General features: G+C 51.2%; 1 protein-coding gene across 12 annotated transcripts in view; it reads left to right on the top strand.

Annotated features, from left to right (window-relative positions):
* Positions 1–16,535, top strand: part of PCSK7 (proprotein convertase subtilisin/kexin type 7) — a 36,905-nt gene that overhangs the window by 448 nt on the left and 19,922 nt on the right. For 10 of the 12 annotated variants that reach the window (XR_009215739.1, XR_009215737.1, XR_009215738.1 and 7 more), the window contains exons 2-12: positions 1,221–1,340; positions 1,833–2,312; positions 3,332–3,466; positions 4,360–4,525; positions 5,671–5,761; positions 6,924–6,978; positions 7,462–7,600; positions 8,369–8,469; positions 11,922–12,089; positions 12,503–12,610; positions 13,094–13,196. Coding sequence is in view for 7 of the 12 variants with exons in the window: in XM_058446944.1 (XP_058302927.1) it covers positions 1,845–2,312; positions 3,332–3,466; positions 4,360–4,525; positions 5,671–5,761; positions 6,924–6,978; positions 7,462–7,600; positions 8,369–8,469; positions 11,922–12,089; positions 12,503–12,610; positions 13,094–13,196 (1,534 nt within the window). In the remaining 5 variants the exon portion in view is untranslated. Of the gene's footprint in view, positions 1–372; positions 398–478; positions 570–1,220; positions 1,341–1,832; positions 2,313–3,331; positions 3,467–4,359; positions 4,526–5,670; positions 5,762–6,923; positions 6,979–7,461; positions 7,601–8,368; positions 8,470–11,921; positions 12,090–12,502; positions 12,611–13,093; positions 13,197–16,535 lie in introns of those variants that run through there. The other 2 variants (XM_032167498.2, XM_058446943.1) reach the window with 2 other exon arrangements.

The following is a 16,535-nucleotide window of genomic DNA, read 5'->3' as shown; positions in this document are numbered from 1 at the left end:
TCAACTAAGAGCTGTAAAGAGAGGCCTAGCCGTTGGGAGAGGTTGAGACCTGCTTTCAGAAGGCATTTAAGGTTCCTTTCCCAGAAGCCTGGGGGATAAAAATGCTGCTCTGCCACTGGGAGACAGAAGGAGCTCCTGCTTCTCTTTCTTCCGGACATCTGTGGTGGGATCTACTGAGTCTGAAGGAGTCTGCCTAGAGGGGCCACTGTCTGGCTAACAAGGGTTTTGTTTGTTTGTTTGTTTGTTTGTTTACTTAGTAGAGTATGCAGACTGGGGAAGACACCTAAATATCTTGGGAGAATTGAGGCTCCCGGGGGCAGGGAGGGATTGAGAGGGAATATGCCTGGAAACCTAAGGGAAAACCAGAGGAAGAAATGTCGTATGAAGATTTTTAGAGGTAAAGGAGAGGTGGCCTAAGTTCTCCTTTCCAGGAAGCCTTTCAGTAATATTCCCATTTTTCTGGAATGCTTTGAGGTAGAGCCGCTTCGGTGTGTGTCTGAGTACTAAGCCCTGCCCCAGGGTGGCCCCAGTGGAGAGCAAAGGCTTTTAAAGGAGCCCAGCCACCACAGGTACACACACGTCCTGTCACCCCATTTGTCTGTCCCCCAGTTCTAACTTGGCCCTTTTTTTTTGAGGGCTCCTGAGACCAATTCCCTGGTTCTGTCAAACCCAGGCAATTGGAGTCCCAGTCTGGAGCCTGAGTCCTCACCTTGAAGTCAACCTCCTGAGCTCAGTACAGGAGTAGCGCTTAGTGAGGTTCTCTCGTCATTCGTTCTCTCCTGGTTGCCTGCTTGTCCTTGGTGCCTGTTCTGTTTTGTTTGCACTCTCTGGCTTTCCCCGTTTCGCCTCCGCCTCCTCCCTCCTTTCACTTTCCCTGGTATCCTTCTGAGATACACAAATCAGGAAGTTAGCTACCACCTAGACTTCTAGGACATTATTACCTACTCTTTCAAGAGGCATTTTGATAACAGTATTTTGCTAGGCCTCTGGGGAACAAAATGAAAAGAGGGTGGCATGATAGCACAGGAAGTGGGTTTTCTGTGTGTTATACTGATTTGGCCTCACCGTACCAGTTCTGCGCCAGTCTATGACCAGTTTTAGATCTTTGGAAATGACAATTAATGAAGTTTCTTTGGTCCCTGGTCCTGGAGTTTATCTAACCTCTGCTTGTTGCCCTGGGATTGATGGGACATTATTTCTTCTGTTCTTGGATCCCACAGGTCTGTAGCCTTTGCTGAGTCAACAGTACTCCCAGTGAAAGTGATGCCTTTTCTCCATTTGCACAACATGAGTGTGACGTGGTTAGCCAGACCAGAAGCTCAACCTCATGTAGAATCCAGGTGGGCATGGGGCCCTGTTATGGGGAATTAGCCTTGAGGACAACTGGACTGAGGAGTCAGCTAGGGAAAGATTTATGTCCCCTCTAAATGTAGGGGTGAAGGGGTTGTCTCTCCTAAAGAACAGTCACGATGCAGCCAGTAGTTTGTGGAAGCAATGTGTGCTTTGAGCCCTGTGGGTGGCAACAGGGGTTGCTCACAGTGCCTGTGAGCAACTGGACCTCCTGCTGGATTTGCTGGTGTCGTGAGGATTGGCTGTCTTGCTGTGGGAGGCCATCCGCTGGCGTTAGTGCTGGCCCACCCTCCACCTGGGGGCTTATCCCTGTTGGTCAGGGATAAATGTGAACAAAAAGAGAGGATCAAATGTTTCATAATTTAAAAGGCATGGCTTAGGGACTTCCAGGGGGAACGCATGGATGGCTCAGCATCTCCCTCTCAGATTCCTGCAGTTACCAGCTCTTTGATCTCTTCCACATCCTTTTTCTTTGTCTGCAGTCCACTGCTCTGATGCCGAAGGGGAGGCAGAAAGTGCCACACTTGGATGCCCCCCTGGGCCTGCCCACCTGCCTCTGGCTGGAATTAGCCGGGCTCTTCTTACTGGTTCCCTGGGTCATGGGCCTGGCAGGGACAGGTGGGCCTGATGGCCAGGGCCCGGGGGGGCCGAGCTGGGCTGTGCACCTGGAAAGCCTGGAAGGTGACGGGGAGGAAGAGACTCTGGAGCAGCAGGCGGATGCCTTGGCCCAGGCAGCAGGGCTGGTAAATGCTGGACGCATCGGAGAGCTTCAGGGGCACTACCTCTTTGTCCAGCCTGCTGGGCACAGGCCGGCCCTGGAGGTGGAGGCCATCCGGCAGCAGGTGGAGGCTGTGTTGGCTGGGCATGAAGCTGTGCGCTGGCACTCAGAGCAGAGGCTGCTAAGGCGGGCCAAGCGCAGCATCCACTTCAATGACCCCAAGTACCCGCAGCAATGGCACCTGGTGAGTCCAGTCCTGCAGTTTGCAATTGCAGGTGTGTAGGTTCCAGTCCGGTTCTTTAGTGGGCTTTTGACTGTATCACTCTTCAGTCACCTCCATCCTTTGCCTGAGGGACCATTTCCCAGTTCTGTGGTGTTTCCCTCAACTCTCCCTCCCTTCTACTGTCTTCTAGAGGCCAGTGTTCTGCAGTGCTCAGGGCACAGATGGTGCAGCCAGGCTGCCTGGGCTCATGGTCCAGCTCTGCCACTTACTAGCACGTGCATTTGGGCAAGCTGCTTAAACTCTGTGCATCAGCTTCTCCATCTGTAAAGTGGAGATTGTAATAGTGCCTACCTCATAGAATTATGGTTAGGGTAAGTGAATGTATACATGTGTAGCACTTAGAACCATGCCTGACACATGGTAAACACTATGACATAAGTGATACGATACTACCATTGGCATAAGAAGTGTATCATCCGGCCCGGCGCGGTGGCTCACGCCTGTAATCCCAGCACTTTGGGAGGCCGAGATGGGCAGATCACGAGGTCAGGAGATCAAGACCATCCTGGCTAACATGGTGAAACCCTGTCTCTACTAAAAATACAAAAAGTTAGCCGGGCGTGGTGGCAGGCGCCTGTAGTCGCAGCTACTCGGAGAGGCTGAGGCAGGAGAATGGCGTGAATCTGGGAGGCGGAGCTTGCAGTGAGCCGAGATCGCACCATTGCACTCCAGCCTGGGCGACAGAGCGAGACTCCGTCTCAAAAAAAAAAAAAAAAGAAGTGTATCATCCAACCCTTCACCCTAGCTACCACTTTATCCTGAATCCCCCATGGCTGATGACAAACTTTCCTCGAATCCAAGGCTGTGGCAGAGTTCTCACCTGCCCCTCCTTGGCTCTATTCCCACCTGACCTATTGGTCTGCGATCTCTGTCTGGCTCTTTGGTAGAGGCCAAGGGTGAAAAGGGGCTGCTAGCTATAACTTCATCTCCCTCTGGGCTGTGCTGTATGTCACTGGATTCCTACCCTGTCTCTCTTACAGAATAATCGACGGAGCCCGGGCAGGGACATCAACGTGACGGGTGTGTGGGAACGCAATGTGACTGGGCGAGGGGTGACGGTGGTGGTAGTGGATGATGGAGTAGAACACACCATCCAGGACATTGCACCCAACTATGTGAGTGGCCCTGGAACGACGCCCCTCACCCCCAACGTCTTACCTCCTTCTTGATGTTGCCTCAGTCTTGTCCCCTTTTCTAGAGGTCTTTGGGCCAAAGAAAAGAGCCTGGGAGGTGGGATGGGGTTCATCCTCTCCTTTCCCCAAGCCAGCATTCCAGACTGGCAGTCAAGGCACAGCAGGTGGCTCTAACTCTAAGAGAGCGCAATCCTGCTTTCAGTTCTAGTCCTTTTCTGAGGAGTAAGGAGTGGCGCCTGCAGGCAACTTCCCTCTTGTTGGAAATCCGAGTGCCTTCCTCTCTCTAAAGCGTGGCCTCTAGGGAGCCCTACCTGCCTTTTTTCCAGGTTTCCCAAGCCATGGAGCTGTAGGCACATTTGCATAATGGGCAAGAGAAGTTTGCTGGGAGCTGTGGCACTTCTCAGTTTTACCCCAGTGTCTTTTGCTCATATCTTTTAGCCAGTGTGGTTTGCTTATTGGGTCCGGGCACGGTGGCTCACACCTGTAATCCCAGCACTTTGGGAAGCCAAGGCGGGTGGATCACAAGGTCAGGAGTTTGAGACCAGCCTGGCCAAGATGGTGAAACCCCGTCTCTACTAAAAATACAAAAATTAGCCAAGCATGGTGGCACTCGCCTGTAGTCCCAGCCACTCGGGAGGCTGAGGCGGAAGAATCGCTTGAACCCGTGAGGCAGTGGTTGCAGTGAGCCGAGATTGTGACACCGCACTCCAGCCTGGGCGACAGAGTGAGACTCCATCTCAAGCAGAAACAATGAGAAATGAGCTTATTGCCCTAGCTTCCAGTCCCAAACTCCCATTTCCTTTCTCTCCCTGAACCCCAGGACCTGACCCCCTCTAACCAGTGAATGACCACATGTCACCTCCAAAATATTTCAGAGCCCTGAGGGTAGCTATGACCTCAACTCTAATGACCCTGACCCCATGCCCCACCCGGATGTGGAGAATGGCAACCACCATGGCACGCGATGTGCAGGAGAGATCGCGGCTGTGCCCAACAACAGCTTCTGTGCCGTGGGCGTGGCCTACGGGAGCCGCATCGCAGGTAACTTGTGCTTCCAGCCTAGCCTTGGTAGGCTACTCCTGTGACCACAGTCTTCATTTCCTGCACCCCTCCCTACTCTGAAACGTCTTTATCCCATAGCCCAGCTGACACACATAGCATAGAGCAAGGGTAAGTTTATAGTAGGTGTCTGTAGGACATATCAGCTCATTGATTTTTCAGTGCAGTGGTGTTTCAAACATGTTTTTCTATTTATAGTTCCATAAATTACAAAGTGTCTTCTTGACGGTTCTTCCTCTGTGATCCGTTATGCCTATGGGGGCAGCCTTTGCGTTTCCCAGCTCTCCAGCTCCCAGTCCCACTGATGCTCACGGGCTGCTGTCCATCCTTTTGGGAGAGCTGAGCAGCCCTATTCCTCCCTGGAGGTGGTTCTGTGGTTTTTTCACACTCAACCTCTGTCCATCAAGGCAGAAGGTGAAGGGAATGAATGGGAAAGCCCTCACCATAACTCCTTATTAGGAGTGCTTGGGAACCTACAAACTGAATAGACTGACTGTATTCCTCTTATACTCCAACAGAGGGCAGTAGCTCTCCATAAATGAGACTACCAGAGAGCCAGCAACCCTGTCCAAGTCCCTTCTCTGAAAGTGCCACAGCACTGCAGCCTGGGCGACAGAGCCAGACTTTGTCTCTCTCTCTCTCTATATATATATATTTTGGTAGGGGGGGACAAGTAATACATAAACATGATGTACAAATGCAAAATGGGCTGGGCGCGGTGGCCATGGGGATCACACCTGTAATCCCAGCACTTTGGGAGGCCAAGGCAGGCGGATCACCTGAGGTCAGGAGTTCGAGACCAGCCTGACCAATATGGTGAAACCCCATCTCTACTAAAAATACAAAAATTAGCCAGGCATGGTGGCATGCGCCTGTGGTCCCAGCTACCTGGGAGGCTGAGGCAGGAGAATCGCTTGAACCCAGGAGGTGGAGGCTGCAGTGAGCCGAGATCATGCCACTGCACTCCAGTCTGGGCGACAGAGTGAGACTTTGTCTCAAGAAAAAAATGCAAAACGTACAAAGAGCATGTAGAGAAAATAAGTCTCCCACATATGGCTCCCCACCTCCCAGTTCCCCGGCTAGGAGACCAGCATTAGTGAGGAGCTGCTGTGGCCTTCATTGCCTAGGTATCCGGGTACTGGATGGACCTCTCACAGACAGCATGGAGGCAGTGGCGTTCAACAAGCACTATCAGATCAATGACATCTACAGCTGCAGGTGAGGCAGAGCTGCCGATGAGAGGGCAAGAGTCTGGAGCACCTGGGACAAATCTGCCAACAAAAGCCCAACCAAGTGAGCTGACTCAGGCCGGAGCAGGGGTCTCCTCATTGGGTTCAGCTAAGAAGTCCATTGCCTTCATTTCTCTAGATTCCCAGCCACTGGGCTCTCAACCTTAAGCCCCCATCACCCCCGTAATCAGGTTGCCACATGAGAAGCCCTGGCCTGTGCACATTTGTTTTCTAAACTCCTAAGGCCTCTGCAAGAAAGCGGGCTTTCCTCTCCATCCACAGGCCAGCTGAATGCCCAACACCAATCCCCCACCCCACACCAATGCACCGCACCTTCAGGACATGGCTGTGCTGGACTGGACAAGAAGGAAATGGGGTTGGGGGCCCCCATGGCATTGATGGCATCTGTTCCTCCCCCGACATACCTCCCTTAAATCCGTGACATCATCCACAGGGTACACTTCCTGATAGAGACAATAGAGAACTCTTCAGCCTGAGAACCAAGAGCTTCCACAGAAGTTCGTGGGTGCTCTGCCTTCTACCCTACGAGTTGGGCCAGGCGCAGTGGCTCACACCTGTAATCCCAGCACTTTGGGAGGCTGAGGCGGGTGGATTGCTTGAGGTCAGGAGTTCAAGACCTGCCTGACCAACATGGTGAAACCCCATCTCTACTAAAAATACAAAAATTAGCCAGGCTTGGTGGCGGGCACCTGTAATCCCAGTTACTCCAGAGGCTGAGGCAGGAGAATCGCTTGAACCTGGGAGGTGGAGGTGGCAGTGAGCCAAAATCGCGCCATTGCACTTCAGCCTGGGCGACAGAGCAAGACTCCATTTCAGGGAAAAAGAAAAAAAAAGTCTACGTATCTGATCCCTAGATCAGGAGATGAGTGACCTCTGTCCCTCTCTGCCACTATGGGCTATGGGGACATTCACAAGGAAAAGAAGAGCCTTAGCACACTTGTGTTTTCCACTTTGGAGAGGGGATGGACCTTTGAACCCTGTGCGTTTTAATCACGGAAGCCTTTAAGTGGAACCCTTGGGAGGAGCTAAGAGCTGCAGGTCAAAGGGCAGCCAGCTGAGACTGGGAGGCGCTGGGTGGGTAGCCACAGCCTTGCCCTGGCTGTCCCCTCTAGGTATTTATTTCTCAACAGCTGGGGACCAGATGATGATGGGAAGACAGTGGATGGCCCCCATCAGCTTGGAAAGGTAACTGGCCTGCACAAAGACACTAAGAGACGGGACGCCCTCTTCATTCAGTCCCAGGAGAACTGCTGCAAGTTGACCCGTCTTCCCACTCCACCTCCACGCGCAGTCTCCTTTCAGGAAGAGAACACCTAACGTTGGGGCAGGAAGCCTGGGGGATGTGTGTTCCTGAGAGGGAAATGGAACAGTGCTTTGAGATTGTTTCCCTTTCATTTTGTCCTCAGCTCCCATGCCTGGCCCCACCTTGTCCTCTGATAAGCGGAGGGTGTCCATCAGTCATCATTCAACTCACAGCTGCCCCACATCCTGGGTCAACTCACAGCTCCCTCACATCCAGGGTCCATCTTCCAATCTTTCCCCCATGCCCAGTGCCCTTTGAACTTTTTTCCTTTTGTTTCTAGAAGGGATGGAGAGGGTGACTGATGTGGTAGGCAGAGGTCTTTCTGTGGGTTCCTCAACTGACACCCTGATGTTTTGACTCCTCAGGCTGCCTTACAACATGGGGTGATTGCTGGTCGCCAGGGCTTTGGGAGCATCTTTGTGGTAGCCAGCGGCAACGGAGGCCAACACAATGACAACTGCAACTACGATGGCTACGCCAACTCCATCTACACAGTCACCATAGGTAGTCACCCAATGTTTCTGTGCTCCTGTGTGTGTGTCACCGAATGGTTAGGGCATCACACATCTTGTCCCAGCTTCTGTGTGTGCCTAAATATGTGAGCACAATAATCTCTTTGGGCTCAGATAGAACTAGCCCTGCTTGCAGAGGACCTTGGGACTTCCTTAGATGTCAACATACCCTGGGAACACCTTCAAGCCATCATCGGAGATCACCGAGCTGCCCCCACCCCACTACAGCTGGTTAGGCCTCTGCTCTGGCCTGTCTTTCTGTGGGCCACCTTCCGCCTGCTGGAAGCCTCCCCTGACTCCCCACAGGCCTAAATTAAGTGCCCTTTGCCTGTGCTCCCAGTTAGCATGTGTTTATTTACTTACCTGACTTCTGCCTGACTCTAGGCTCCTTGAGACTAGCACTGCGGCCTTTTCCATGTGGCCCTGATGCCTGGCACGGGTGTGACCCACAGTAGATGGGTAGTGAATGTTGAAAACAGTGAGCATGTGAATGAATAAGTGGGTATGAAGGTAGAAGGCTGCCAGTTGTACCCCAGAGCCTATTGAAAGAATGGTATTGCGGCACAGAATGCCCTCTGCCACTTGAGACTGCCTGTTCAGAGAGGATCGGGACTGCTCTGAGGGATGTGGGCCGCTCAAATCATGTTTCAAACTCAGGATAGCCCCCCCGGATGATAACTCCAAGATAACTGACATTAGCAAGCCCCCGCCACAGGACCCCCTCTTCATCTCATCTCTCATTTCCCTCCTCTGTCCCTAGGAGCTGTGGATGAGGAGGGACGCATGCCTTTCTATGCAGAAGAATGTGCCTCCATGCTGGCAGTCACCTTCAGTGGTGGGGACAAGATGCTTCGGAGCATTGTGAGTGCCTCCCGGGCCCTCCATGGCCTGCCCCTTTCCCACAGGACTTCACGTCTCAGGCATCACAGCGCTTCTCACTGTTCCCTGCTTCCCTGCCCCAACACTCAGGCTCCTCTTCCCCCGCAGAGCTGGATGTCTTAAGGCATGCCACCCTTGGAGGAGTTGACCCAGGGACTCTGAATACATCTTGGGAATGCTTTTATCTTAGAAATTTGGATTTAGGACAAATATACGTACTGTTTTAGAAACTAAGTGTCACATGGGGCCAAACACGGTGGCTCACTCCTGTAATCCCAGCACTTTGGGAGGCTGAGGTGGGTGGATCACTTGAGGTCAGGAGTTCAAGACCAGCCTGGCCAACATGGTGAAACCCTGTCTCTACTAAAAATACAAAAATTAGGCTGGTGTGGTGGCAGGCACCTGTAATCCCAGCCACTCGGGAGGCTGAGGCAGGAGAATCACTTGAAACAAGGAGGCGGAGGTTACAGTGAGCCAAGATCGCACCACTGTACTCCAGCCTGGGTGACAGAACAAGATTCCTTCTCAAAAAAAAAAAAAAAAAAAAAAAGAAACTAAGTGTCACATGGATTAAACAACTTTTTCACACTCAAGGAAATGCACAGACAACTTCTTTGCAATGTCTTCCTTTGGTAAAATTTGGGCTTTTGCTAATTTCTGTGGACTTACAAAAAACTCATAATTCCATTGCCCTTCAGCTCTTAGGTAAATACTGTGAGTTCTGGTCATGTGCATCTTCAGAAGTAAAGCTAGTCTGGTGGTGGTTTTTATGGGATGGGTGGGAAGAGGAGTTGGGGAATGTCTCATATCAACACCAGAGAGAGCTCTTTCTCTGGAGCTATAATTGGAGCCATAGCAAATGTGATTGGAGCAGGGTCGTGGAGCTTCTCTAACCTGTGGAACCCATTTAAAGAATTTGAAGACTATCGCCTACACCCAGCTGGGCTTAGCGCCATCCCAGCAGGTTTAAGCCAGGCCTCTAGACCATCTTCCTAGAGCTCCCTGTCTGTCCCTGCCACATTACAACCATGTAATGTGGGCATGGGAGGCTCTAGGCAGGAGCTGGGCTGGAGCCAGGTGGTGTCAAATTTCTCCAGTGGCTGAGTCGGGAGGTCTCTCTGGGGCCATTGGGAATTAGGCTGCTTTGTCTTCCTGCTGGGTCAAATTTATTTTCCAAAACTAAAATTTTGTTATGCCAATAAATGACTTCTGGTCAACACAATGTTCCAAGGCTCTGTGCCAGTTGATCCCTACTACCCTCTCCCCCCAGCCCCAGGGAGAAGAGAAAAGGGAGTGGACTAAAGTAGAGAGGGAAGAGAGGCTGGGCTGTGTGCACAGAGGGCACCCACTGCAGGCCAGGCTGGGTTAGGAGGAAGGAACATACCAAACTCCACCCTCTAGCAGAACTCTAGGGAACTCAGCTCGCCCTGCCCAGGCCAGGGACCTGAGAAGGTTCTACAACATAATTATTACTCTTGCTCTGCTGTACCTGGCCTTTCTCATCTTAACTCACCTCAGCTTCTCACCCTTCCCACCCTCTTCCATCTGAACTGTAATTTGCCCAGAAATGAAGAGAGAGTGTGTTTAGCAGAGTTCCCATCTTTGGAATGTCCTTGCCATGGAAACTTCTTGTTGCCAGTTTCCAGTCAATGACCAGGGCAGCTGGGTGGAGCTGTCTTTCTGAGGGCAGAGGCTGGGGGCATATGCTTCCCACCATTTGGCTCCCTGGGGAAGTGAAGCTTCTCTGGACTTTTCAATGCCTGCCTGCGGCTCCTGCCACCACAGGCAAGTTCGTGGGCTTCACAGCCGCACTTCAGACTATCACTGCAAGGCTGTTTCCTTAACAGGAAAAAGAATCAACCCGCTCCCTTGCATAAACCAGGCTCCCACTCTCATTGAGACTACCACTTGGAGAGTGCTTTTCCCTTTTTTTCTGGGAGTGCGCCATGGCTGGGTGAAAATTACATCTCTTGGCAGCTGCTGTAACAGCTGGGAGGGAAGCAGTGAGTACAGTGGAGAAAGGGCAGCTCTTGGCAGAAGTCGCCACCCTGGTATCTGACCCAGAAGAGAAGTTTGGAAGAAAGAAATTCTCGTGTTAGCACTGACACCATGGGCCAACGATCCAAGTGCCATAGAGTGGAGCAGATTTAGGCAGGGCCCGCCTCAGCTAAACCCTCTGAGTCTCCAGGGGTGATGACAGCCCAAAAAGAGCTTGGTGCCAGGCAGACACTGCCTCCCCTTGCCCCATTCTCGCTCCCCACCTCAGAACCACACAGAGAGAAGGGGTTTCATGGCATCTGGCCCAGAGCAGTGAGGCAGCTTGTCCTGTTGAGAGCTGTAGAGCCAGGCAGGCGGGCCTTATAGACACTGAGTCCAGGCGGGGCTCGGGGGTGGGCAAGGACACAGTCCTTTCTTGCTGGAACACACTCCCTGTGTTCACGCCGACATCATTCCAGCCCCTGTCACGGAGCTGCCAAATTGGATTTCCTTGAATAGTGCCGTCAGTGTTGTCCCAGCTCCAGCTGGGCCCAGTAGCTCCCCTGGCCACTTCCTCTGTCTAGCTTGCCTGTGGGGGTTGAAGGGTTTGGAGTTGGGAGTTGGGATAGAGAATTTAGGAATGGGAGCAAGAATATTAGGAGCAAAAATCGGGAGGCCCCCCCATGGTGGCTCATGCCTATTAATCCCAACACTTTGGGAGGCCAAGGCAGGAAGATTGCTTGAGGCCAAGAGTTCGAGACCAGCCTGGGCAACATAGTGAGATGCTGTCTCTACAATAAATAAGAATATTAGTGTGGTGCAATGGTACACGCCTGTAGTCCCAGCTACATGGGAAGCTGAAGCAGGAGGATCACTGGAACCCAGGAGTTCGAGGCTGCAGTGAGCTATGATCTTACCACTGCACTCTAGCCTACGCGACGAGGAAAAAGAAAAAAGTAAGGAGTTGGGAAACCCTTATCTGCATTGGATGGGAGCCTTTTCCTATCTCTGCCTCCTTTTGCCAACAACCACACCCTCAAAAGTGACTTTTATTATCTTTGTCTCTGTTCTCCAGACATTCTGTTAGGAGGCCAGGGCGGTTAGGATTTCCTTTGCCCTGCCCTGCTAGTGGGTCCTTCTCTGGTCGAAGATTCAGCTCTAACAAAGGAAGGGTCCACCTGAGAGAGCTGTTCTGAGGACCAGCCCTGTATCTTCCCCCCATAACAACTTTGAACTCAGTCTCTAGCTTCTTTTTTAAAAATTATTCTTTTTTTATTTTTTAAAGATGGGTTCTCACTCAGTCACCTAGGCTGGAGTGCAGTGGCACAGTCATAGCTCCTGTGCTCAAGCAATCCTCCTGCCTGGGCCTCCCAAGTAGCTGGGACTATAGGTGCACACCACTGTCCCCAGCTTGAACTCAGTCTCTAACCCACTTTCTTTTCCTGTTCCACTTCCAGGTGACCACTGACTGGGACCTTCAGAAGGGCACTGGCTGCACTGAGGGCCACACGGGGACCTCAGCTGCAGCGCCTCTGGCAGCTGGCATGATAGCCTTAATGCTGCAGGTGCGGCCCTGCCTCACGTGGCGTGACGTCCAGCACATCATTGTCTTCACGGCCACCCGGGTGAGATACCAGCAGGTAGACAAGTGGCCTCCAGAGTTTGGGTGTCAGGTGGCTTTAGATTCTCAATGTCCCAAATGTTAGATACTAAGTCTCTTTCAGAATCCCTTTCAGAGTTGCATATGTAAAGAACAGGTGTGGGGACCCCACAAAGACCACAGGCCTAAAGTCATTTTATCTGCAAAGGAGAGCTCTGGCTGTGCCTCTCGGCCCCCTCTCTAGAAGCAAGCCAGTGGGGTGGTGACATCATGGGCTTTGACCTTTTGTCCCAGCTTCCCTTGAGGAATCCATTCCCAGTAGCCACAGTGGGAGAGCGTGGACTGGATCAGCCAGCAGGGCAAGCAGGAAAACCAGAGTCAGATTGTTGAGACTACACTGGCAATGCAAGAGACTAACCAGGACCTCTGTCCTTTCAGTACGAAGATCGCCGTGCAGAGTGGGTCACCAACGAGGCAGGCTTCAGCCATAGCCACCAGCACGGTTTCGGCCTGCTCAACGCTTGGAGGCTCGTGAATGCAGCCAAGGTGAACAGGTGTTGGCCGGGCAGGGTGCCCTGTGTGGAGTGACCAAGGGTCGGGGCTGAATGCCCAAAAGGTTGCCTGGGATATCATAGGTGCCTAGTAAATGTTCATTCAGTTCATTGATTCAACCACTTCAACCTTCATCCCAGCTGATATCCATTTTACAAATGAGAAAGGCTCAATACTATCACTGAAGTTTCCAAACTACTAATAGAGTAAATGGGACCTGAGTATGTGTGGGACTCAGGATGCCCTTGTTCCCCTCGTCCATCCTGGACACAGCCATTTCCTCTGGTTCCTTAGCTGGGGGCTGTATGGAGCATTCCAGCGAACAAGCAGGAGCCAACGGCTGAAGGTGATGAGGAGTGGAAAAATAAAGATAGCTAAACCTTCAAGATCGTATTGACAAGGGCGTGTGTGTTTGTGAGAATGTGGGTGTGATCATTCTTGTTTGTTGATTTGCCATCCCCTCCTTTCCTTTCATAGATCTGGACATCTGTCCCTTACTTAGCATCCTACGTCAGTCCCGTGTTAAAGGAAAACAAGGCGATTCCGCAGTCCCCCCGTTCCCTGGAGGTCCTGTGGAATGGTAAGTAATCAGCACAAAGGGGGTTAATCTTAGGCCTGAGGTTTGGGGCCGGGTGACAAGGAAGTTAAACTCGTCCTCCCTGCCAGATTCTACCCCCTTTCGGAGCTGAGCTCCAGCCAAACCTGTGGAGTTTTCTTTGACCATTTTAGGACATGTTACTGCTTCTGAGTTGGCTGCCCCGGCTGCTTAAACAAGACCTTTCTCCTGGGTTCCTAGTAGTGAAAAGGAGCAGCAGAGCAGCTGAGGAGGAAGGCAGGTGGGAGGCATGGGACTGGGGCTTGGGGAGGTGAGGCGAGAGCTCAGAGAAGCTCCTGTGACTTCCATGCTAAGATCTTGTCAGAGAACTCTGGTCAGTCCTTGGGTGTCTGCATGAAGTAAAGGAGTTAGGCATTTCTTCCTTTGATTCTCCGGCTTATCTAATAGAGAGTCAGATGCGGTCTCCTGGGGATGGACAGAGGGTCTGTAGAAGTCTCCTAGGCTTTAGTGACCCATCCTCTGCCTCCGCCTCCATGGTGGCCAGCGTGAACCAGGATTGTCTGAAGGGGGTATATCCTCTAAGCCAGCGACCTGGTTTTATGTTGAGGCGGACGCCCTCCCTAGAGGAGCGTGCAGCTGGATCAGGATGCTTATGCAGAGGACGCCCTGTCTGCACATTTACCAGCGTTTTCCCTACCCCCAGCTCCTTGGGGGATTCTTTTTCCTTGAGTCATTCGCTCCTTTTTGCAAAGGAAGTATGCTATGCTTAGTGCCCAAACCAAAACTGTCTTCACTTTTTCTGTCCTAGAAAGTGATCAATCGAGAGCCATGGCAGGAGAAGGAATGGCCAGAGAAGGTTGCTCAGAAGGGAGGATGAGGGATAGTTTCCCTCAGGTGGAGGTTTCACTGAAAAGAATTGAGTTTTCTCTCTCCTAACCACGTCCAGCACTTGCCCAATTTCTCTCAACGTGGAATGAAACCCCTGGGCCAGTCACTGCATTTCCCGTAAAAGGAATGTTATCTTGCAAAGGGCATAAAGCATCAGCCAAGTCAGAGAAGTTCAGAAACACTTCCAGGAATGCAGTTCATTTGGAACCCCCTGGCTTTGCACTTGCGTGTCTTAGAGATAGTGTGCCTTCAACTTTACCTTCCATCCAGGGCTATTTCCCGTCGCATCTGTCAAATGAAGGCAGTGACTTAAAAGAGTAATATGTTCTCCCCAGCTTCGTCATCCTCTGCTTCCCGCTGACCAGGGAACATTGCCACAGAATGTCTACCCTAGGCATTGAGGCATCTGGCAACTGCTTGCTTGTCACTAAAAAGTAAGAGAAAGAAGGACAGATTGCCTGGGTGGAGAGGAGTGGGAGATGGCCTAGTGGAGAAAGCAGGATTAAGAGAAGGGAGGGAAAGATTTAGGGAGTTTGGCTAATGGAGCCCTTTACCTGTTGGAAGGACAGCAAGCAAAAGTTTTACCAGAGTTTTGCCTATCCCCAGCTCCTTGGGGGATTTTTTGTTTTGTTTTGTTTTGTTTTTGTTTTTGTTTTTTGCCTTGAGTAATTTTGACATGCAGAGTTTTTCACAACTTTTTGCAAAGTACTATTTTCATTGGCTTTTCAGAACCAGTGAAGTTGTCTTCTCCTCCAACGTGGCCACATTTTCCTCTGAGCAGACAAAACAGAACAAATAAGTTTGCGGGCTTGCTTGGAGGTTGAAGGAAATAAGTCCAGTTAAAATGAGAGTTGAGCCAGGTGCCCTGGCTCATGCCTGTAATCCCAGCACTTCGGGAACTTTGGGAGGCGAAGGCAGGCAGATCACCTGAGGTCAGGAGTTTGAGACCAGCCTGACCAACATGGTGATACCCCATCTCCACTAAAAATACAAAATTAGCCGGCTGTGGTGGCTCATGCCTGTAGTCCCAGCTACTTGGGAGGCTGAGGCAGGAGAATCACTTGAACCCGGGAGGCAGAGGTTGCAGTGAGCTGAGATGGCACCATTGCACTCCAGCCTGGGCAAGAAGAGGGAAACTCCATCTCAAAAAAAAAAAAAATGAGAGTTGAGCAGCTCAGTCCCAGGCAGTCAAGAAACCCCTTCTATAGCCAAGTTATGGTTGTTTTCCACCAGGACCTGGTTGATTCAGTGTCTGGGGGCTGGAAAGTGAACTTTTTATAAAGCAGAGGGAGCTGAACATCCCTGAGATAGAAGAGGAGACTCTAGAGTAGCATTGTCCCAAAGAATTTTCTACAATGATGGAACTGTTCTATGTCCGTGCTGCTCAGTTCAGTGGTCACTAGCCATCTGAGTCTATTGAACATTTAAAACATGACCAGTTGGCCGGGCATGGTGGCTCACACCTGTAATCCCTTTGGGAAGCCGAGGCAGGAGCATTGTTTATGTTCATGAGTTCAAGACCAGCCTGAACAACATAGTGAGACCCTATTTCTACAAAAAATAAAATTAGCCAGGTGTGGTGGTGCATGCCTCCTGGGAGGCTGAGACAGGAGGATTGCTTGAGCCCAGGATGTCAAGGCTGCAGTAAGCCATGGTTGCACTACTGCACTCTCCATCCTGGGTGACAGAGCGAGACCTTGTCTCAAAAATAATAATAGGCTAGGCGTGGTAGCTCATACCCAGCCTATAATGCCAGCACTTTGGGAGGCCAAGGGCGGGGGCGGATCACTTGAGGTCAGGAGTTCAAGACCAGCCTGGCCAACATGGTGAAACCTGGACTCTACTAAAAAAAAAAATATATATATAATACAAAAATTGGCTGGGTGTGGTGGCTCACGCCTGTAATCCCAGCAGTTTGGGAGGCTGAGGCGGGCGGATCACAAGGTCAGGAGATCGAGACCATCCTGGCTAACACGGTGAAACCCATCTCTACTAAAAATACAAAAAAATTAGCCAGGTGTGGTGGTGGGTGCCTGTAGTCCCAGCTACTCGGGAGGGTGAGGCAGGAGAATGGAGTGAACCAGGGAGGCGGAGCTTGCAGCGAGCCAAGATCGTGCCACTGCACTCCAGCCTGGGCGACAGAGTGAGACTCCGTCTCAAAAAAAAAAAAACATCTATATCTATATCTATATCTATATCTATATATACCTATATCCAGATATAGGTATATATAGATATAGATATACAAAACTTAGCCAGGCATGGTGGCACATGCCTGTAGTCCCAGCTATTCAAGAGGCTGAGGCGGGGAAATTGCTTGAACCTGGGAGGCAGAGGTTGCAGTGAGCACTCCAGCCTGGATGACAAAACAAGACTCCATCTCAAATAATAATAATAATAATCATAAGGCTAGTATGACTAAGGAGCTAAATTTTACTTTTATTATACTCCATTTTAATTTAGATAGCCATGTAT

This window comes from Hylobates moloch, unplaced genomic scaffold, assembly GCF_009828535.3.
Source record: "Hylobates moloch isolate HMO894 unplaced genomic scaffold, HMol_V3 SCAFFOLD_11, whole genome shotgun sequence".
Classification (NCBI taxonomy): Eukaryota; Metazoa; Chordata; class Mammalia; order Primates; family Hylobatidae; genus Hylobates; species Hylobates moloch.
This window is presented reverse-complemented; position numbering and strand designations above follow the sequence as displayed.